Here is a 24,501-nt window from a genome sequence, read left to right as displayed (position 1 = left end):
CAACCCATTTGAATGATCAAAAGACAAGCCAAGGTCTGAGTTTGCGTGCTTATCCATGTAAACAGCAAGTGATGTCGTAATTGTGACAAAAACCATCATAACTGCACCAAATAAAGATCAAAGAAGTGCATCATGGAACAGGAAATAAACATGGCATAGTACCATCAACACTTCAGGCCAAAGGGTCTAACTCCCCACCTCCAATTAACTCTAACAGGGCGTGTACAACAACATTTGGTCTGAGGGGGTATCTCAGCTTGGCCTCAAATACGATGTTGGACAATGGATTCCACCCTTCTGCGCATCTACTAACACTCATTAGTGGAGGGTAGATGAGAGAACACCTGATCCGAGGTCAGCACCGCTCCTTAGGGCAACATGTGCAGCATCTTTTGTATTGATTAGAGCTAAACTGATTTGATTCTGGGGAAGGATAGCAAGAATTCAGTGGGGAAGGAGAAGCTTCAGAGAGGACATTTTATTGACTAAATTGGGTCTTATATGAAGCAGCATAAAAATAACTGAACCTGCAAGGGTGACATTTAGTGGCATTTTATCTTGATTGTTTGTGTGTTTTAGGTGGGAAAAAGGGCTTGTTATTTGACCTCCCTCTAAAGGGCCTCTGCTAATCTGAGTGTAATCAAATGTAGATAAACAGGAAACATAACAATCACCGGGCTTCACTCAAATCTTATCACTAAAAAGCATCCATGTACACATGCACACACACGCTCTTTCACACCAACATGGCCTCAGTGGTACTGCAAAAAGACAAGGATGCAAAATTACATAAGGATGACAAAAAACAAATTATTATTCAAATCCATTGTAATCTATTTTTACATTTTTTATTTTTATTTTTTAAAGGTTTTCAGAGTTTCAACTTCAGTCATTAAATTCAAAGGGGTCAAAAACTGCAGGTTATCATTTTTTAATCTACATTTGTTTTTTGTTTGTTTGTTTTTTGTGTAGAAGCTTTTATCCAAAGTTTCTTACATTATACGCTATTGTTCTAAAGTTTGGAGTCAGAAAGATTTTTCTTAGAAATACTTTTATTCAGCAAGGATGCATTAAATTAAATGAAAAGATTTTTACATTGTAACAAAAGATTTCTATTTCAAATAAATGATGTTCTTTCTATTCTTTCTGTAATGATGAACTTTCTATTCATAAAAGAATCCTAAATATATTGTGGTTTTCTTAAAAACATTAAGCAGAACAACCATTTTCAACATTGATAATAATAAGAAATGTTTCTTGAGCACTAAATCAGTATATTAGAATGATTTCTGAAGGATCATGTGACATTGAAGACTGGAGTAATGATGCTGAAAATACATCTTTACAATCACAGGAATAAATTACATTTTAAATATATTAAAATAGAAAACAGTTTTAAATTGTAATAATATTTCACAATATTTCTGTTTTTACTGTATTTCTGATCAAATAAATGCAGCCTTTGTGAGCATAAGAGACTTCTTTTAAAAACATATACTGATTTTTTTCTGATTTGATTGTAAAGTAAAGGGACCTGCCATTTTAAGTTCAGAGACTTTGACTGCATGATATAACTTACAACTCAATCATCTGAAAGAAATGGCCTGCATACTCAAAACCTCCCTAATGATTTGTTACATCATATGATGAATCACAAACACATGTCAATTACCACAATGTCCCCCACTGAGGCCATGTGCACTCTTGTGACTCGTCTCAGCGAGTCAAAGGATGAAGACCTTTGTGTGGCGGTGTTGCGCCACAGGCTGCAGGATTGTGGCACTATGGCACTAAAAGGCTCATGGGGGCCCTGTGTGTCTAAGAATAGCTCTGTGGAAAAGGAGGGGAAGAGCACTCCGATTAGCTACGATCTGAGAAGCACAAGGTTTAAAGGGCTCTGCGCTGTACAGGACATTATTGTAAATATCAGCTCCATCTTCCCCCTTGAGCTCAAATACCTCACTGACATTTTAATAAGTGGTTAGCTGAGATAAGGGCCGCTGAGGCAGTAATGACTGATAATCGCTGACCAGCGGCTGGACATTGTACGCTGGGGTAAAGGCCCCTGGGGCGGAGTCTGGGCCTCTGGCCAGAAGCCATCACACACACACATATGTGCACACAAAGACGTGAGGGCGCAAGATGCTCGTACATACACGCAGCAGGGGTCCTTCTGGCTTCAGCCAAGCAAAGATCTCTTTCATCCCGAGCATCAAAGCGCCAGGCGAATACGGAGAGTATTAAATGTCCTTATGAGGAGTGACACACAGGGATGCAGCATTCACTCTGACATTGAGTCCTCTGCTGCTATACACCATGACTAAATGGTTTATGTCTCAAACTTGTGGCCTCATATGATCCTAAACATTAAGCAGCAAAGAAACTGACAGCGTTCATTTCAGCGCAAGTCCTTATACATCACCAGGGGCCTCTGAGCCTTTTGTCATATCATGTTGCCAGCTAACAAAGTCACTAACTTAGCCGGGCCCTCATAAAGAAACTCGATATGGCACACTGATATTAATTTCACGTAGTGAAACGGAAATATTGGTGCTCATAGACAACAAATATATTGTTGAGGAAGCAAATGTATTTTTTGTGAATTTTTGAATTTGAAAATGCTGCTTTAAGCGGTAGATTAAGTGGTTTTGAAGGGAAAGCTGATGCAAAAATAAAAATTCTGTCATCATTTACTCACCGTCATATCGTTCCAAACCTTTATGACTTTCTCTCTTCTGTTGAACATTATAGAAGATGTTTTAAGAATGTTTCAACTGTTTTTGCTCATACAATCAAAGTCAGTTGGGTGGAAAAACAACATTGAATTTCATTATATGGGGGGGAAAGTGTTTTTTTTTTTTTTTTTTTTTTTTAATATCTTTTTTTGTGTTAAGCAAAAGAAAGTACACTCTTAAAAACAAAGGTTCTTTATTCTCATCAATGGTTTCCTGAAGAAGAATTTAACATCCATGGAACATTGCACAAAAGGTGGAAAAAGGTTTTTCAGATTATGTTATTCACACTTCACAAGAAAAAACGGTTCTTTTAAGAAAAACTGAAAGGTTCTTTGAGGAACCAAAATGGTTCTTCTATGGCATCATTGTGAAAACCACCTATTGGAACTTTTATTTAAGAGTGTAAGTCATACAGGTTTTGAATGATATGAGAGTGAGTCAATTATTATTATTTTAGGTGAACTATCCATAATGTTAGGCAGATTTATTTATTTTTTTTTTTTAAAAAAAGCATTGTTGCTGGCAACCGCTGCTTACAGGAATTTGTCCAAATAGTTGTCAAGTTCACCGTGTGCAGTGTTCTGTTACAAACTTCTACAGAGAGTCTTGCTGGGCTCTTGGTCTGACAGCAAATGAGAGAATCATCTGGGATGTGTTCTTTCTTGCTGAGCAACTCTCTCTCTCTCTCTGTCTGTCTTTCACTGCTTGGCTGACTCTCGCTCCATGTCCCTCGTTAGCTCTAACACACTGTAACGAAACACAATTACTGTTAAGGGGGGAAGAAAAGGGGCCGTGACGGGTAAGATAAAGAAACTTGTGCTGGCAAGCCGCGCTGAAGAGGCATTAGTGAGCCAATGTTTCTGTCCCATTCAGCACGCCTCACACACCGCCACACACTCCAAATCACACACATTATACTCAGTTCTCTCAAATGCGAGCCTGTATGCGTTTTGGACTGGGGAAATATTCCCATAAATATAATTGCTGAATCAAAAATACCTTTTGAGTAAAAGTGACACTGAAAAATAAATAGTATAGTAGTATGTTTAGCTCTTAGAAAAATATGTATATAATGCATATACATACATAAAATTTCTGTGAAATTGCCAGCATGGAGATTATTGCTCTGGAAGACAAGAGTGTTTCTAACAAAAGTCAGTGTTGTGCTCTTAGCCCAGAAGCCCATTTCGACTAGGGCCGCTTGTCAATCAGGCTATTGTTGGCGTGTGTAGAGCTGCAGACAATGGCTCTTTGTCTCTACACCAGTGTAGACGGCCTGGCTTGGCCTCCACCACTAGAAGTCCTTCTCTGTTTACTGAGAATAAATCAATCTTTTCAGCCCGGGTCTCCTTGGGTAAACCTCACACCACAGCCCTACAAGACTGCAACAGCAGATACGTGCGAGTACAAATAGGCACTTTCAGACGCACCTGCGTTTGCTTTGATTTCATCTTTATACCTGTGTCGCTCTGGATGGGAGTTTATTTTCTTTGATCCGGGCAGCTGCGAAAGCCGCCTTTGTATTTGATATGAAATAACGACTATGACTATTTTCTACTAAATGGCTTGATTCAAGACACTTCATGAGGTTTGAAATGACATTTTATAACATCTCACAGCGCCATAAACAATCCTGTTCTTTAATGAGGTTTAATAGATAAAAGTGTGTAGGTAGTGTTGATATCCTCCAGTGTGTGCGTTAGGAGCGCAGCGGTCAGAGAGATGTTTCTGCGCCATTGTTCTTTCCCCACCCCCAATGCAGTCGAACTGTTTCAGCTGCAGGCACGAGGAGGCTTTTGTGCCTCTCCCACCTCTTGAGTTAACAGCCTGGGTCAAAGGTCAGAGCGGGGCAAATGTCCTAAGGGAGAGGAGAGGAGCGGAGTGGAGATGAGATGGAGTAAGAGGAGAAGAGATGAGCAGAGAGGAGAAGAGATGCAAGGAGGCGTTATGGTTCTGGACTTTTTGAGTCCCCACCCTGCTCTGCTGGACATAAACAAATAAACATGCACTCACACCCACACTGAGCAAGAGAAGAAAGAGAGAGAGGGAGGGAAAGAGAGAGAAAAGAGAGGGAGAGAAAAGCCAGCTGTTGCCATTGCATCTCAGTGTGAGGCGAATGAAAGCTCATTAAACTTCAAAGATCAAATGAAAGCTTGTAGTGACAAGGCTCCTTTGTAGAAGAGATGCAATATGTCTTCTAAGAATGAGGATTTAGAGAGGAATCATACTTAAGACTCTAAAAAATATAATTAAAAATTGAAATCTCTTTTAAGTTGCTTGGGTGGAAAACACCTACATTTTTTTTCCAGATGATTGCATTTAATCTCAGTGTACAAGCAAGTTTGTAATTGTATCAATACTGAGATTAGTATTATCGCTTCAGCTCCATCAAGGTCAATATAAATACACAAGAATAGTGCAAGTGAGAAGAAAACCAAGCCTCCAAGACTGCATTTAAAAATATACTTTTGGTCCCACTTTATATTAAGTGTATTTAACTACTGTGTTCTAACATTTAAATTAATAATTTGATACAATGTATTTATTGTGTACATACATGTTTTACATTGGTAAAAATACCTGCATGAAATTATAGCTGTAATTAATTTCTGTAATGACATCTATAATTACACTGTTGATGATTCCCTTACACCGTAACCCACGCTTAAACCTAACCATACCACCAAACCTGTCCCTAACCTTCCTCGTATCCAACCTCAATAGCAGCAAGTGTTATGTAATACAACATAAGTACCTTACAATTAATTTGAGTACTTAGTAGTTAAAGACACCCAATGTAAAGTGGGACCATACTTTTTTCTGCATTTGTCATACTACATCAGCTGTATAATACACATTAAAGCAGCATTAGTATGATTTTGCCAGTGTAAGCCAAGAGAAACTTGTGATTTAAACTGACAGGAGAAGGGTTTAGTCTACAAAAACACCTTCACTGCCCCCTTGTGGTTTCTCAAAATAAATAAAAGTTTGAGAAAAAAACCTGAACACCTTTGTATTTTCAGATCATTTAGAGTGTAATAGAGGCCTAAGGTTAGATGCTGTAGAGTAGTGGATCCCATCACAAATGGAAAGCGGCACTCTCAATAATCTAATGGGCTGCATACCCCCAACAGAGACATGGTTCATTAGATTATTCAGAGAAGGGGTCGCTCCATTGCCTGCGTAAGTAAATGGTTTGCAGTGTACACAGGCTCTGCGCTGTTCCACATACTGACCAGCTAATGGGGCAAAGAGATTCTGATAATCTCTCAGGCAAAACACAGCCTGCAACATAACCACTCTTCATGGGAATGCTCTGGGGCCCAGAAACATATACCGTGCACTTCTTCTAGCCATGTTTTCACTTGAGGTGGGTGGCCTCAGAAAGCTGAGATCTGTTCCAGCAGAGATGGCGCATATGTGTCAAAAGTGTTTTAAAGATTTAAGCTGGGAATTCAGTGACTGCAAAGATTAGCAGGATGATTAGACCCCATTTGCATTTACAGAAGCCACATTGTGAGTGTGAATTGCAGGAGTGTGCTAACTCTGACGCCATCAAGCTAACACTTTTTTAATTGCTCATTCACTATATATCGCATGGCATCTGGAAGAGCTCTGAAAGATTATAAGTATTGGAAACTTACTGAAACTTAATAATTGACTGTCTGCTGTCTACGGCTAGCAGATAGACTCAGTTTAAATTGCGCTAAAAATGGTACGCTCTTACTCACTGAGACACATGAGTGACTGGAACGAGCGAATTCTCTCGCTCAACCTCAGTTTCCATATCATCTGCGATGCTGCTGCTCCTCTGGAGCGTGGGCCGAGACGGCACCTCGAAAATCCCAGACTTTTTCACTAAAGACACAAAACATACAAATCATTTCAGACTTTCCTGTGGAAAAATCATCTTTGCATTATTCCAATTTCAACAAGTTTTGTTACACACCTGGAGTTGTAGAGAACTGGAAAGAGGAAAGAGAGTTCCAGGATGGCACCCGCTCTGTGAGGAGAGAGATCGAGCTTGATGCTTTCAAACAGAATAATTCAAATCGAATTATGTGTATACATTTTATTTCATGCTAAGAAATTCTGCTGTGATATACAGTATGTACCTTCATGTCGTTCCGAGAGATCTGAGAGTTTTTTTTATCCTCCATTGAAAGCAATGAAATTACCACATTCAATGTCCAGAAAAGTAGTAAAGACATCGTTAAAATAGTCGACGTGACTACAGTGGTTCAACCTTAATGTTATGAAGCGACAAGAATACTTTTTGTGTGCAAAAACAAAACAAAAATAACGACTTTATTCAACAAATTCATCTCTCCTGTCATTCTGCTATGCTATTTTCGTTGCAGCACTTCCAGGTTCTATGTCCGAACGGCGGCTCAGTATTGGCCGATGCCTCTTCACGTGAGCAGCATGGAGCACGTGTGTGATGCTGACGCAGGAGCCGGCCAATAATGAGCCTTCATAACATTAAGGTTGAGCCACTGTAGTCACGTTGACTATTTTAACAATGTTTTTACTACTTTTCTGGACATTGAATGTGGTAATTTCATTGCTTTCAATGGAGGATAAAAAAAACCTCTCGGATTTCATCAAAATATCTTAATTTGCGTTTCAATGATGAACGAATGTCTTACGGGTGTGGAACGACATGAGGGTGAGTAATTAATGACAGAAATTTGGGTGAACTAACCCTTTAAAGAAACAAAATACCATATGGTTCAATTAAAGAGTCAATATTATACATTTGTCTGTGAGAAAAAAAACAACAAAAAAAAAACCAATCAAAACAGACAGGTATAAGGAATGGTAGATAGCAAGTGAAGACAAACAAGACACATGTAGCAACAGACACTAACTGAAGCTCACCACATCTTCTGAGTGTGTTTGCCCCTTCTGTGAGAATGGAGAGGTGAAATAAAAGATATCAGGGAGAAAAGGTCAAGAGCATCTTAGTTTATTGTTAGTAATACCTGAATGTTGAATACTGCTCATTGAATCTTGTCCGCCATCCCTTCCATCATCTAAGGAATCATAGGTTATGGATGGTACGGTGGGAGAATTTGGCCCATTATCCCTGTCATTACTCTTCATTTTCCTCCTCATCTTCGCCTGTCCGAAGTAAAAATAGACAATTCTTTTATCTAAGCCCTTGACCTTATTTCTCTCTAAACTTGACCTCTTTTCTGGTACTACAGTTTGAAACCAACATTGAAATATAACAAGTTTAAGTTCAAATAAAATGAAAACTAAAAAGTAAAATGAAAACTATACATATATTAAAATAAAAGCTTAATCAAAATATTGATAAATACTATAATAGTATATAAATAATACTAAATTAAAGGGTTAGTTCACCCAAAAATGAAAATAATGTAATTTATTACTCACCCTCATGCTGTTCTACACCCGTAAGACCTTCGTTAATGACGGAGCAATGACATTTCCTCTCTTAAGAGCCATAAAGGTACTAAAAACATATTTAAATCAGTTCATGTGATAACAGTGGTTCAATATTAATATTATAAAGCGACAGAGAATATTTTTGGTGCGCCAAAAAAAACAAAATAACGACTTATTTAGTGATGGCCGATTTCAAAACACTGCTTCAGGAAGCTTAGAGTATAATGAATCAGCGTATCGAATCATGATTCGGATTGCGTGTCAAAATTGTTTTAAAATCGGCCATCACTATATAAGTTGTTATTTTGGCGCACCAAAAATATTCTCGTCGCTTTATAATATTACTATTGAACCACTGTACTCACATGAACTGATTTAAATATGTTTTTAGTACCTTTATGGATCTTGAGAGAGGAAATGTCATTGCTCCCCATGCAGGCCTCATGGAGCCATCGGATTTCAACAAAAATATCTTAATTTGCGTTCCAAAGATTAACGAAGGTCTTACGGGTGTGGAACGGCATGAGGGTGAGTAATAAATGAGTAGCCTACCTTTAAGTGGCTGTGGCTGAGGTTCCTCTTCACAAACAATTTGTAGGTGGCAGAATCATGGTTCTCTAAGGCAAAACACCTCCAGGATGCCTTTATCATGAGAATGAAAGAAACAGGTTAACTCTGGAAGGTCTGCCAATCCTCATAATAAGCAATATTACATCTTTAGGCAACAGTAAGGCACACCTGTATCAGACATGCAGCTGCAGGAATTTGCCTGTTGAAGTGCTTTTGTCTCTGTTTCTGCTGAACCTTTAGAGCAAAACCGGAGCCTAGGATTCCCTATGGGGAAATACTATCATTCTTCTCATACACTTGCCTGCTGTGTGAGGAACAATTGCTATGGCTATTAAATCTCTGTAACTTACAGCAGGGAGGGCAAAAAAGGAGATCGCAAAGACTGAGAAACATGATGCAATGGTCTTTCCTATCCAGGTCTGAGGGACCTTGTCTCCGTAGCCAATAGTGGTTACTGTCACCTGAGAATATGTACAGAAAAGACATTGACATGCAATACCCATTACTCAACTTGAACCAGTTCTTTGATATATGCCTTCAATTATCCATGTAATAGCCATTGTGTCAGTGAAAGGTATGGGTGGGGATCTACCTACCACACCCCACCACAGAGCATCAGCATAGCTGCTGAACTCTGTCATACCACTATCATCCACTGCATCCTTCTCTGCCAGATACACAAAGTAGGAAGAGAAGATGAGCCCAAGGAATCCGATATATAGAGTTGTGATCAGTTCCTAGAAAGAGAAAACACCCACTTTTATTACAGTACAGTATTAAACAATTATGTTTGTTATGTTTCTTCAGCTTTAGTGCTGGGCAGAAATGTCCTGATTCAATTTGATTTATTTGGGTTTATTTCGGTTATTTTGTTACTCTGTACAAATACATTTTCAAGCAGCCACTGAAAACAGAGTAAACAGGTGTAGCGTTCTGGTCTGCACGTACGACAAGGCAGAATTTTAACTCAAAACAGTCTTTATTTTAAAATTAACACTCAGGAAAATGTACAGTAGGAGAAAATCACAAACCACTGAACACATATACACTCAAAAAATTATTTTTTTGATGGTGTTCACTTTATTTAAACAATTTATTTTGATTTAACACTATTGTATCAGGTTTCTGGTTCAAATGTGATTGCTTCATGTTAAATAGACTTGAAATGGTTACTCTTTGACTTAACTTGATGTTTTCATTTTGAAATAACATGTTTCAATCAAGTAACAAACAGGACTTTCACTTCCCATCATGCTTTGCAAAGGGGCTGAATTGGGATAGTAAATGTTGAAATAATTAATGTTATTGTAATGTTATTTTATGCATTTTTTAGCAAGATGAGAAAATTGAGAGACTTGTTATGTTGGTATTTAAAAGTTTCTGTTATGTTAGTGTTTTTGGGGTTACCATTTTTGCAAAGTGTGGAGCTTGTGATCGGGTTGAGGACCTGCTAACAAAAATTCTAATTGCTTTAATAATAAAGTCACCACTATGGTAGTGTTCTGGGTGAAACCAGTATTTGGACTGCCAACACCAAACATTGTACGTGTAAAGAAAAGTTATATTTAGTTTATGTAAATCACAGGACTAAACAGGAAGCATTATTTGAATGTCAATTTAAATGAAAACCATTTATTCAAGTTAAATGAACACCATTGATTCTAGTTAGTTGTACATGGTTGATTCTATTTGGTTTTACTTGTTTTGGTCTCGTGGAACCACTGTCTATGATTGAATCATGTTCAGCCAAAGAGCTATTTTTAAGGGACTGAACATAACTGGGTTTAAATACAAGACTAACATAATGACTGACAGGTGATAATTATACATAACCATAGCAACAAACGAGGAGATAATCAGTAACCAAAACTAAACAGAGAAGAGAAACAGGAACTAAGGGAAACAAAACAGAATATAAAAGTCCTTAACTGTGACAACAGGTTTTTACAAATCAATATTGTGACAGTTCAAATGAAGATTAATCTAAAAAATTGATATTTGCCCGATCTTAAGAGGCATCAGGCAAGAGTCTCTTGTTGGTTCCAACAGGAACCTTTATTTTTAAGAGTGTGAAGTTTCACCAATTCCTAAAACACTGGTGTCTTAATGGACTATTAATCAATGTAATGGATCCTTTTCACAGACTAAGATTATGCATTTGAAAAATAATTACCAATCTAACATAGTTTTTTATAATTTTTTTGAAGAAAAAAAAATCATGTACATTTATAACACTATTATAAACTATTAAAAAAACTTGTAAACACTTTTGCAAGGGGTAACTGTAAATGTATTATCTTTTTTTTCTTCTGATATTTTTCCTCTTTGGCAAGTCACTGACAAGTGTGTTTTTTAATTTTTTTATTTATTTATTTATTTATTGCTGTTGGAACAAATGGAAATGCCAAAATTATATTTGCTTCGGTCTGCCGAGTACATCTATAGAAATTTCATGCAATAGTTTACTTCCGCATTCCAAATCGTGGAATATGAAAACGCATATGCTTCACCTGTCGATGTATGAAGACTACTGATCCAAGCAGTCGCCAGGTTCCTCCCTGTCGATCCACATGCAGCATTCGCAAGATTTGAAGGAAGCGGACTCCTCTGTAAACAACATCATGTCATGACTTAAATACAATTCAGGAGAGTTACATCTAAGTCTGATTAATCCTGTACCACAAGGGGCAAAGAGACTTCAGTGGCTTATATATTAAAATATTAACCTTACCTGACAGCAGAGGTGGCAAATACCTGACCATTAGAGCCAACTGCCAATACAATAATGGAGGCCACCACCACAATCAGGTCTAGAACAAGAAAAACATGGACATGTTAATAGCAACAACAAAATCAAGTCTAAAACAATACTGCTTTTATGAATGCAGCAGAAAACATAAAAATGCTCAGCAGGGCATTTTGAAAAGACATTCACACACTCACCAATAACAGAGATGGGCTTCCGGGCAAAGCGAAGCCTGCCCAGAATTCCCACATATTTACTCCGGCATCCTGCTGACCACAGACGTACCACATACTCCACACCAAAGAACACTACCAGCACTAATTCCTGCAGAATTAAAGAGACAGACACACTGTGCTTACGCAGAAGTGCACTCAGTGCATTTCATAGTCTCAATGTGCTCATGACAATGAGAAATGATTTAACTGAAACATAATGTGAGATTTACTGGAACATAACAATGTAAGTATAAAGAGCTAATTGATTCGACTGAGACATAATGTAAAATACTGTGCTATAATACAACTCTGTAAGTATAGAGAAGTCATTTATTTGAGCAATGAGATGTCTGCTTTGAGAATGGGTTTAACAATAAAGCTTTATTGTGTGGAAAATGAGAATGGCTGTCATTGTGGAGCTCTTTGCCTAGATATTCCTCATAAGAAATATATTGCCTTTTAAAATATTTATGAGGTATGTCTAGATCAAAATCCTGTGCACCTATTGCAACTTGATGCTGCAATCCCATGACCGAGACATATAACCGAGACAAAGAGTCCATTGAATTCATCTTATTTGTAGTTGTAATTGTAGCATGGAATAAAAGATTATAAATAATTTGGTCATGCATCATTTGGAATGTAGTTTGCAATGCATAAAGCACAATACTACTATACATGTGATGCATGTAACAGATGCATATTAAGACTTCATAGCACTGACACAGGGTTGTGTGAAAACACACACGGGTGGTTCATGGTCATGGCCAACAACAGCAGTTGCCCTTGTCTCCTTCTTAAAGAAGAGAAAACAAAAGAAGGCTGAGAGTCTGCTGAGCGCAGGCCCTTTGAGAGCTGTGAGGAACCAGACATGTATGAGTTATGAGGCTGGCTGTGAAGCCCTCTGTCACATAAGCAGTCTGGAGAGCTGGATCCAGGTCTGAGAAGAGGCTAAGAAGGAGCTTGTTCAGCTGCCTGGGGACGGCTCCTGGCACAGAGCCGGGCAGTCCACTTGCCTACCCTGTCTAAAGTGCCTCCAAAAATGAAATAAAATTACAGGCACAGCCCTAGCCTGTGGGAACAGACAGAACATGAAGGGTGAACAACGCAGAGTGGCTAAAAAGTGAGTTGAACCAGCAGAGGTCACATCACAGGAGAGAGGCTGCAAGCAACTAGACTGAAAGTAGGCCAACTCACTGTTTGCAATGTCAAATGCAATTTAAAAATTTAGGAATATTTCAGATACAATAATCAGCTAGGATACACGGCCTTTAAAAAATGTTTCATTACTCATTTATGCAATCAAATAATAAAAGAAAAATCCAAAAAAAAAAAAAAAAACATTAGCTAAAATGATGTGTTTGTGTTGATGTTTTCAAACAGAATCACTTTGTGTTAGCTGTCCTTGTATCATGCCTGGTCTATGTTTGTGTTTTGCTTCATTTGGACTTTGAGTTAGTTTTGCACTGTTTTTGGTTCAGTTTCCTGAGTTTTCTTTGTTCATTCTTTTCTGTTGCCATGGTTTCTGATTTGCCCTCATGTGTCTCACCTGTGTCTTGTTAATTATCTCGTTCTTCCCGCGTTCACCCCATGTCGTAATTACAGTAGTCTCGAGATGACGTTATATTTGAAGATGTTCACGTCCTCAGACTTGGAATTATGCATTTCTATGGCACCACTATCAACACCTAAATGAATCTGCAGCAGTCAGGTGGTACAGGACTCCTATCTTACAAGCTGTAATTCCATTGAAACAAGTTGAAATCTCGCAATTGTGGTAATTACGACATGTGAATGCACCTTCAGTCCCTATTGCTCCCTGTGTATATATAGCCCTGTGCTTGTTTCAGTCTTTGTCAGATCTCATCTGTATTAAAGTGGTTGTTCCATTTCCAGCATTTTGTTTAATGTATTCTTGAAGAAGTGTTATTTGAAGTTTGTTTTAATCAAAGGACTGCATGTTCTTGTTGTTGTTGTAGAGTGTTGTTGCCATGCCATCATTTTACGCCGGACTGCTTCACAAACGAGGGTCAATTCAACGCTGGATTTGCACAAAACATTAACATGACTTCACATGCTAGTTGATGGGTTGAATCAACTCCACAGCAACTACATAAATTTATCCACTAACCGTTCAGAAACATACAGATGCATTCTAAAAGTTGTAACTTCTTCCTGAGTCTCTCCATCAGTGTCCGACTCCGGTTTGAACAATGTAAGGCTGAACACTGTTACTGACAATCGTCATTATGGCTGCGTGAGATTCTCCAGCTTTATTGTTGTTGAGTAACCAAAGCACAAGCTGTTAAAGCTCCGCCCTATTTTGTAAAGTGGAGGGAGCAGCAGCTCATTTCCATTTAAAGGGACACACAAAAATTTTTTGCTCACACCCAAATGGGGCAAATTTGACAAGCTATAATAAATGATCTGTGGGGTATTTTGAGCTGAAACTTCACAGACACATTCTGAGGACACCAGAGACTTATATTACATCTTGTAAAATTGGCATTATAGGTCCCTTTTAAAGTACTTTTAATTAACATATGTTGTTATACTGTTAACTTTACCACTAACTGTAACTCAATCCCTTACCCTAAAACCTAATTCTAACCCCTAATCCTAACCCTACCATTATACTATTTAAAATGTTTTAAAAATAGTATAAAATTGTTTTTTCTAACCCTCTAACTATATGTCAGATTAGCTGGGCCCATTTTGTTCTCTCCGTGCTCCTGGTTCCTCTATGTGCTAATTAAATCTAGGCTTGTGATCACACTGACCAGCTGGCATATGAAAGGTCTGGGTGGACGGCCAGTGGGCGACAGAGGCCATGGGATCAGTTTTGGGGAGGGGTGGTATAGGGTGAGAGGAAACAGGACCCCAGATGCAAGGGCCTCTCTCAGTTACCATGACAATCAGACATCCCATCCAAAACGCAGCTGGAATGCGGTCGTCAGGGTGAGCAGAGGAAGAGTTCACTGTAATAACAGCAAGGGCCAGCTGACCCTTGTCCTCAATCTTATAAGATTACATTAAATATTAAAAATGGACTTACTATGAAGCACATGATTTGGCATTGAGTGACTCCTTCTGCTCATGCCTTTTATTCTCTAGCCAAAGCAAACACTTAAAGTCTGATAATAAATAATAACATTAACTAACCCTTTACACTCTTAAAAAGAAAGACACAAAGCAAATATATTATTGCTGTGATAGTGTGTAGACTTATAGGGAATGAAAATTCTTATAGGAAATGAAAATTCTGTTCCAAAGCTGTATGAATTTCTTTCTACTGCAGAACTCAAAAGATAATATTCTAAAGAATGGTGACACAAACACCCTTCACAGAAGAACTCAAAGTCATCCCAACTAACAAAAATATGCTCTAAGACCATTTTACTAACATTCCCATTAAGTCAATGATATGCAATTGTTAAGAGAACATTCCATTTTATAATTTTGCAAACACTGAACGTTACACATTAAAACATTGTTTAAAAAGATACACGGTTTTATCTCTATCTCAAGCCTTTACATCCTGTCACAAACAATAGAAAGGCATTAGCTACTGTGTTGGGGGAGAGAAACTGACTGGATGCAGTGTCTTCAGTGCAAATGGGATAAAGGTGATTTGTCCTAACAACCTGAGCACCACCAGCGTTTGAAATGAATATTTAAAAACTCTAGGGGTTAGGAAGTCCTCTTTTACCTCATAACTGTGAATATCCCTTCACGTAAATATCCACATCTAAAATGTGCTTTTAGAAAGCTAAAATGCGCTGGATAATGTTTAGTTTTTATTAGCCGCTTGAATCACAAAAAGCATAAAAGCTCTTTTGACCCAGGGTTAAAACATTACCACAAATTGTTGAAATACAGCAATAAATGCTCATTGCACATTCATGGTGGTTTCAAATAGGAAACATTTCATCATTATAGAGGCTTTTGTCCATTTACAGTTTTATTAGCCATTCATGGGGGGCCTTGGTCAACACTAGGCTCTTACTGACAAAGAGAGAGACATCTGTGTTTTGTCTAATTAGGGGAGGGTTCTATCTGTAGCTGATAATTGCCTGGAGAAGAAGTTAGCACCTCGTGACAGGACTACTGTCTTCGCAACACCTAGAGACTGAGCTTGATGATGTGTTAGCACACTTAGCATATGGAGGAAGTTTGGCGACAGCTATGACGCTTCATAGTGGGCCAGAGGAAGCATATGAGATCACAATCCTCAGGTGAGAGATTTCTCAAGGCATGTGGTGTCGGGTCAGTACAGTGTCCTGTGTGACTTCCAGCACCCGTGTGTGGCGTAACGTCCTGTGTGACTTCTGTCGCCTACCACTGTTGGGCAGGTAATGATCAACCTCTGAGGCTTCACCCCAGAAGTGTGACACACACAAAAGTCTTTTTTCCTCACAGAATAGGCTCAGTTAATAAGTGTCAGCTGCATGTGTGTGGCTGTAAGTAGTGCTAATGTGCAGTAGCTCTCCCTGCTCACGGTAAAACAATGTCATGCTAATATGGATTAACAGGGCCTATCAAGACTATAAGTGGCTGACACTGGAAAAAGAGTTGAACAATTGATCTAAGTTAAAGATTAATCTGCACTTAGTAAGATTTGCTTGATAAGCTTTATCTTAATTTGCATAAGCACTTACTCAAAGTAAAAAATAAAAAAAGAGAGACAGAATTTAGGGATCTAAACCATGATATCCCACCTCTGTAAATGATGTTATTGGTTATAGCTTTTGATTTGTTCAAAAATACATTAAAAATGAAATTCGTACATTCAGTGACTTTATTGATAAGCATGTTTTTAATTTCTGAATTCAAATTTATTTTAATATTTATTTTGGGGCATGAACTGTCCTGATTTCATAAATAGAAAACATTTTTTAGCTTGGCATAATCTTTTATTATTATTTTACAGGATTTTTTTAAAAAAAACAAAATGCTCCACTGCTTATTAATATACAAAACCCTTTGTCTGCCAAACTACTATTTTTTTCATACCTCCAAGAGGACTACTAAGAACTACTATATACAGGCCCATAATTAATGAGAGTAATGCACAATGTATAATTAATTCTAAAGTAAAGATCATGGTAACACCCACCAGTAATGACTCAAGTATTACCAAATCAGAAGGAAGATTTAGAAGTTGTGATTTATGCACTCATAACATCACGATTAGATTATTGTAACTCTCTTTATTCTGCTCTCCCTCAATCATTATCACGACTGCAAGTTGTTCAAAATGCGGTTGCAAGACTTTTGACTGGGTCTAAAAAGAGGGAACATATCTCCCTTCACTGGCTTCCCATTAAATTCAGGGTTGATTTTAGAATGTTTGTATATAAGGTATTATCCGGCAGTGCACCAAGGTATATTAGTAATCTTCTTGAGCCATACTGTCCTGCTATAGGGCACTCATATTTTCTAATCACTTGTGTTGCTACAAATCAAAGGGTGATTGGGCCTTTTTCAACCTTTTGAATGGTCTCCCCTATCATGTGAGGTCTGCTCCTTTATTGGGCATTTTTAAATCTACTTTTAAATTGTATTTTTATTCTTAAGCTTTTAGAAACCTGTAATTGTTATTTTTATTGTGTATACCCGCTTTGTACACTGTACAACACTTTGGATCAATTCATATTGTGTTTAAATGTGCTTTATAAATAAATGTTGTTGTTGTTGAATTACTAATGATTTGGATCAGTATTCTAAAGTGAAAAGCATGATAACTCTCTAGTAATGACTGAAGTCATTGCAAGCATTTGAGGTTTTTGTAAGGTTTTGGAAAGTAATGACTCAAGTACTACATCTTTCTAATGGAATTACTAATTATTTATATAATTATACTAAGTATTCTAAAGTGCAAGATCAAGGTAACCCAATAGTAATGACTCAAATGTTACCAAATCTTACTGTCCAAAACCTTAGAAAAATCTCAAAAGCTTTCAATGATTTCAGTCATCATGCTTTTCACTTTTAGAATACTTTTCCAAATAATTAGTAATTCCTTCTGAAGGATTTGGTAATGCTTGAGTCATTACTAGTGGGTTACCATGAACTTGAATTTAGAATTAATTATACATTAAATATGCATTATTCACATTAATTATGAACCTGTATATAGTTCTTAGTAGGTATGAAAAAATAGTAGCTATTGATGAACTACCTAATTCAACTATAAGCACTATTATTAGTTAATCAGTTTCTTGTTAGTTAATAGTAGTTACTAGAATGTTAAAATTGCGTTCCTCATTTGATCCTGTGTAGTTATTCATTAATGATGGAACTGTATTCTAAGCCTATATTCAGTATTCTAGTTTTTTTTTTCTTTTCTTTTTTTTCTTTTTTACCCGTAATGGACACTCTTTTATGTCTGTGACCCATAAACATCTATGCGCTGCAAAGAACTTTTGATCATGGCTTAGCGAGCAGTTTGACTGTCCTGAAAAGATGTAGAAAGAGGCAAGTCTGCTTTGTTTGCCTCAACAGCTGTGAGACGCAATGTAGGAGGCTGTGCCTCATTAAAATAGGGTGTGAACGAGGGTGGGGGGTGGGGGGGGAGAGGGACTACATGGTGATTGGGTCTAAAAGAAGGTTTCAGCCCTTAAAACAAGTGTTCTACTTCCTGTGAGAACATCCTTCTCCCTCAAGTGACTGTAGTATCTACCCATGCTAAAAGTATGCTATTTGATTTTTGATGATTGTCCTTAACACACAATAGATAACACCTGTTGTAAGCTTGGTTAAGCTCAGGGCTGCTGTAGCTGGAAAGCTAATCCGAAAGGGCCTTTTCTGCATCAAGCCCTAGACTCTGCAGAATTAACTTGTGATGCGAGGCATCAGCTAATGAACATGAAGCATAGATTTAATCCCATTAGCCGGTGGTCGGCTTGACCTCTGACATGCAGTCACCACATTATAATCTCTATCCCTCTCTTTCTCCTTTTTCTGCCAGCCTTAGACAATTGATTCTCTTTTGTCTCTGTTCCTTGGCCTGTAAACAGGCAGCATAACATTGACTAATCTGCACATATGGCATTGAGGCTCTAGACCTTTGACACAAAAGCTAGCTATTGTTTTAGAGGATGGAATTGATTATGTTCATATTTAACATAGCCTCTGTCAGGAGAAAATGCTTCAGTGAGCACATTAATTACTGAACAGACTGTGATCTGAATATTGATCAAAACAAAGCCTCAGATGCGCTAACAAGACCTAAAGCAATTAATGATTACCAGAAATACTGCTATGGATTATTGAACAAAGTAAACAGAATGATTTAAGAATGCCAGCTCAAGCTGCCTTTCTAGACAACAGAACACCTTCATCTTCTGTGAATTGAGCTGCTTGTGTGATACAGATTTGGAGTGTCTGTTTGCTAAGAGGGTTATCAGGCTTTGAATTCATCAAGGCAGTGGTAGTAAAGAGGGCTGCCCAAATTTCCAAATCGTACTCACTTTTGCACATTTAAATCTGCTATATATGCAATTTCATCTCCCGTTCTCCTTCTAATGTAGTTGATTGGCCAGTTTCAAATGGCAGAGAGCAAGATTATCAGTGAATAGCAACTCATCCTCAAAACATATGACTTTAGAAGACCTGGAATATAGGGCCCTTTTTAGAGCTTGACAATCTTCTCATTCCTTGTTCTTGTGTTTTACATATAAAAAAAATGTGAGTAAATTATGACAGTTTACATTTTTGGGATAACTATTACTTTAATATTGCTCATGCAAAGCAGTATCACTTATTTATTTATTCAATTATTTTTGTATCAGCTTTTTAAAAGGTAATTTCTTTAGTTAAAATGCATTTTTGCAACAGTAAAACAACAAAAGTATACATATTTATCATTATTAAAACAAAATAAAGTTTTTAAAATAAAAATGTATCATTATTAAAGCAAAAGTTGTTCTAGTTTCAAAGAAGTAACCAAAAAATGTAAAGCCACTGCATCAAATGGAACATGAAAATTGATGAACTGCTGCCCTCTGCTGGACAAAACCAAGGGCAGCGAACACTATGGAGAACAAGCTAAACAATGAGCTAAGAGGCCATGCTAAATGTGAACATAAACTCTATATCATCTTCAAAAACAATTGCTCACTTTTGTGTCAAAAAGAGCCTCAATGCCATATGTCAAGTCAAAGTTGTCAATATGTTCTAATGCAATATACCTGTTTGCTACTTATGCTGCCTGTTTACAGGTCAGGGAACAGAGACATTTGAATCAGGCATTATACACCTTAATAAGCAGCACAATATTTTAGTTTCATTCAAAAATATTTAACACAAGTCTAAAGCAGTGAGACTCACCACCCAGAATAGTGTTTTATTTGCCAGTGTTTGATACTCATCAATGGTGGACAGCACACTGAGGATCAGGCAAGAAAGCACAATGAGGAATCTGCAGAGGGAAAGGAAGACATGTCAATTTAAAATAATAAAATGTTACAGTCCCTACAAGGATAGTGAACCAGACATTGTTTGTGTGTGTGTGTGTGTGTGTGTGTGTGTGTGTGTGTGTGTGTGTGTGTGCTTGTGTGTGGTCCTGGTGGTAAACCTGGGGACAAAATGTCTCCACTAAGATGTCAATATCTGAAATCCTTGTCCTTTTGGTGGCATTATTTGGTCCCCATGAGGAAAACAGCTTATAAATCATACTAAGTGATGTGTTTTGTAATGTAAAAATGCAGAAAGTTTTCTGTGACGGGTAGGTTAAGGAGTAGGTTTAGGGTTGGGGGATAGAATATACAGTTTGTACAGCATAAAAATCATTATATCTATGGAAAGTCCCCATAAAACATGGAAACCAAAACAGTTTACCAATTTACATAATGTTCTTGAAAATTATTATACCGAGCAGCGGCCCCCTATATTAATGATTAACAATCAATTGATTAATTAGTTAGAAACTAGTTGCTATGAATACAGGTGCCATCAGTTGTCTTCTTATGAATTACTTGTTTGTCATTGAGTCAGTGTTGCTGATGCAAAGTAGGCCCTTCGTTACTAAACACCAAATAACTAAATTAGGATACAATTATGAGTCATTCGCAAACCGTTAAACATTAAACTGTTGGTTACTTTAAAACTAACCTTGGGAAATCACAGGGTTATGTGAATATTTGATCTGTTAAAGCCACAATATGTAAATTTTCACCACTAGAGGTCGCTTATTCAGTCGCTTATCCTTGATTTTGTGGAATCATGGGAGGTGTTGTCTTCATGTCTACAGCCAGTGGAAAAGAATCAGGATGGGACTCGGGCAGAAATCATGTTCATGGATGAGATTATTAACGTTACTGAGTGATGTTGGAGCTGAACGAGGCCGCTGGAGAGAATGTTATGAGAGACGAGCGCGACATGCCTCGAGAGCAGCGGAACTTTTATTATGCCACAGTCGCCGCTTCTGCTTTTTTCGGTCTAGCATATGTGGGGTAGTAAAGATAGATTTGTGTGTTGAAAGTTGTTATAATGTTACTCTGCGTTCGCTCGGCGGCTGCTATGAGACTCTTGTTGTTAGATCGATATTAGTCATGGTAAAACATGGTACTAACTGTAAATCAAGAAAACGAGATTTAAACAAGAAGCTATATAACATGATTAGTTTTCTGTCGATGAATGAATCCAAACAGTTCCTCATCTGTCTAATAAAACATATAATATGTTGTATTAGACAGATAAGGAATATAATGCGTCTAAATATATAACATTGTTCTAGTGGTTTTTGGATATTTTAATCCAAAAATCCTACTGTACATACTGTGGCTTTAACTAGTTGCATATGTCAGATTTATTGTATGACTCGGGCAGAGAAAAGCTGCTGTTATCAAACATTGTTTACTTAATCAGCTGAGTCAGTGTAATGGTGAAGGGATAGAACAAATAGGCCAATTGATGGAAGGTTTGCAAAGAAATTTCATGCTCCCTTGTAAAAGTATTTTTTAGCATTTTTAAAATACAAAAATACAGTAGTTTATTTTGATACATGGTGTGGCTGCTGTATTTTGTAGTTTATTTTGATACACTTAAAATTAAGGTATTTGGTATTTTATTTTAAATTACATTTTGATGTATTTTTGCCCAACCCTGTGTGTGTGTGTGTGTGTGTTTAAATAGATATTTCTTTGGTCACATTTTAGTATAGGGTCCAATTCTCACTATTAACTAACTATTAACTACGACTTTTGCCTCAGAAAACTACTAATTATTGCTTATTAATAGTTAGTAGGTTGTTAAGTTTAGGTATGGGGTAGGATTAACGGATGTAGAATATGGTACTGCAGAATAAGGCATTAATATGTGCTTTAAAACTACTAATAAACAGCCAAAATCCTAGTAATATGCATGCTAATAAGCAACTAGTTAATAGTAAGAAATGGACCCTAAACTAAAGTGTTACCCTTTCTTTATTAATCAGCCTGGACATGTCAGTTTAGGAAATCAGTTTGGGGTATCTTTTATTAGATTCACAGACTATAATAGTCTGTTAGAAGAAATCAGAACGTGCCAAAAAATACATTCTATAAAGGGTGCAGATTTCTAAACCCCTGCAGAATCTACAGTACTGTAGATTAAACACATCACAGCAAGGTCATCATGTGTACTCTCAGTCTAAACCAACACACTTCTGAGACAAAAGAAAATGTTCTTTCACAGAGTTCGTTCACAGACAACTATGCAAATAGTATATTCTCATGTGCTTTAAACCTCTATATTGATTTGCTTTACTTATGAATCATAATTTACAACCGTATATGAAGGAGAAGACAAAACAGCTATTTGTTGTTGTCGATTTTTTTTTTTTTTTTTTTGGTACATCGGATGGGAAAGTCATCTATTGATTTAATTAGGAATACATTTAATCTTGTAATTAAAAATGTGTTTTAATCTTCTCTAAACTGCACTAATACGCAGCAACAGCAATTTCCCTGTGTTTGTTTTTGGCAGTTATGCTTAACCCATTACAACTGCTCTATCAGCTCAATAATTCATCAGTCTGACTGCATTAACAATAAAAATGAAACACCAAGAGGTATGAAACCCAGCTGCCAGACAAACAGTGCCCAGCTGTTGCCTGTCAACACAAATTCAGAGGGAGGGGCCAGAGTTGTAAGTAAACATACACACATAGCCTTGGGGTAAGATGGCTGCTTGACAAATATCTATCTTATTATGTAATCGTTACTGCTGAATGACCTTGAACCTGCCGCAAGCAGTCGAGAAGTTACATGTCAATAAACATGCCGCAGGCTACCGTACAACGCAACAAATAATTGATCTGCCAATCCACAGTAGTTAGTCAGGGATAATAAACACAGCAAACGACTGTGTTGCTAACAGCAATTAGTGGTAAAATCAACAAAAAATAATCAGTGCAATGAGAAATAGTATTTTGAGGAGTGGAGCTAAACAGTATTAAATTTGCATCAGGCTATTTTAACTATTGTTGCCAGCAGAAATCACTGAAATTTATAATATTTAACCAGCGGTTTTGAAAATTTTATTTGGCATCCCTTTAAATATTTGCCTCTTTACTGGTGTCTCAGGTATATAGCTGTAGTAGTGGTCTGCAAACTAGTATTTACTGGCATTGTGCACTGTTCAGAATCAAATTCAGAATGCCTTTTAAAATCCAATTAAGTACCAGTATAATTTAATTTGAAGTAGCAAACAGGATGCAGAATTGCAATTCGAATTTGAGTGCAAGGAAGTTGAGTTAAAATGAACATTACATCTTATTTAATGGGTTAGATACTTTTTTTTAGATAGATACTTTAATCTAAAATAACTTTTATTGCATTAAAGGGATATCAAACCCATTTTTATCAAACCCATGACCATGCTCTGCTGTTTGAGCTACAGGAATTATTGAATTGAAATTCAAAGAAATAACTGTCATTTTTAACCAGAAAATTAAAGCTTGTCAAGATAAATAAAGCCTTATTTTAAAGTTTTGAAATTGTTTCAAAAGCCTTGAAGTTTACGGTTTGAAATAAAGATGGATGGATGGATGGATGAATGGATGGATGAATGGACACATGTAGCTGTAATAGTGGTCTGTCTGTCTGCCTGTCTGTCCGACGGATGGATGGATGAACGGACAGACAGGCAGACAGATGGATAGATAGACAGACAGACAGACGGACAGATAGAAAGTTGGATAAATGGATGGATGAATGGATGGACAGGCAGACAGACAGATGGATAGATAGACAGACAGACGGACGGACGGACAGATAGAAAGATGGATGGATGGATGGATGGACAGACAAACGGACGGACAGATAGAAAGATGGATGGATGGATGTATGGATGGATGGATGGATGGATGGATGGATGGATGGACGGACAGACAGACAGACAGACAGACAGACCAGTAGACAGATAGACGGAAGGACGGACAGATAGAAAGATGGATGGATGGATGGATGGACAGGCAGAGAGATGGATAGATAGACAGACAGACAAACAGATGGACGGACAGATAGAAAGATGGATGTATGAATGGATGGATGGACAGATGGACAGACAGACAGACAGACAGACAGACAGGTAGACAGACATAGATAGACAGACAGACAGACGGATGGACGGACTGATGGATGAAAATACAGGTAGGCAGATAGATAGATACATAGATAGACAAAAATTATTTAGACATATTTTATATTTTTGATATATTTTTACTAGTGGGTACAGGACACTATAGTTCATTTATGTAAGTGAGAATAGCAAAATAAAGTAAACTGTGACATATTATACCCGAAAATTCTTCATACAGTGGACTACCAGTAAAATT

At 37.3% G+C, this 24,501-nt stretch overlaps 1 protein-coding gene across 4 annotated transcripts in view; it reads right to left on the bottom strand.

Moving 5' to 3' along the window:
* The window catches only part of kcnq1.1 (potassium voltage-gated channel, KQT-like subfamily, member 1.1), a 38,167-nt gene that overhangs the window by 10,293 nt on the left and 3,373 nt on the right, over positions 1-24,501 (bottom strand). For 3 of the 4 annotated variants that reach the window (XM_051901493.1, XM_051901496.1, XM_051901497.1), the window contains exons 2-13: positions 20,013-20,103; positions 11,664-11,790; positions 11,452-11,530; positions 11,231-11,327; positions 9,317-9,457; positions 9,071-9,181; positions 8,889-8,984; positions 8,703-8,792; positions 7,721-7,859; positions 7,617-7,643; positions 6,685-6,738; positions 6,467-6,593 (exon numbers count right to left, since the gene is read on the bottom strand). In XM_051901493.1, the coding sequence (XP_051757453.1) occupies positions 6,467-6,593; positions 6,685-6,738; positions 7,617-7,643; positions 7,721-7,859; positions 8,703-8,792; positions 8,889-8,984; positions 9,071-9,181; positions 9,317-9,457; positions 11,231-11,327; positions 11,452-11,530; positions 11,664-11,790; positions 20,013-20,103 (1,179 nt within the window). The remainder of the gene's footprint in view (positions 1-6,466; positions 6,594-6,684; positions 6,739-7,616; positions 7,644-7,720; positions 7,860-8,702; positions 8,793-8,888; positions 8,985-9,070; positions 9,182-9,316; positions 9,458-11,230; positions 11,328-11,451; positions 11,531-11,663; positions 11,791-20,012; positions 20,104-24,501) is intronic. The other variant, XM_051901495.1, reaches the window with a different exon arrangement.

The sequence above is a fragment of the Ctenopharyngodon idella genome, chromosome 7 (assembly GCF_019924925.1).
Source record: "Ctenopharyngodon idella isolate HZGC_01 chromosome 7, HZGC01, whole genome shotgun sequence".
NCBI lineage: Eukaryota > Metazoa > Chordata > Actinopteri > Cypriniformes > Xenocyprididae > Ctenopharyngodon > Ctenopharyngodon idella.
Note: the sequence above shows the minus strand (reverse complement) of the source record. Positions and strands in the feature narration are given on the sequence as shown.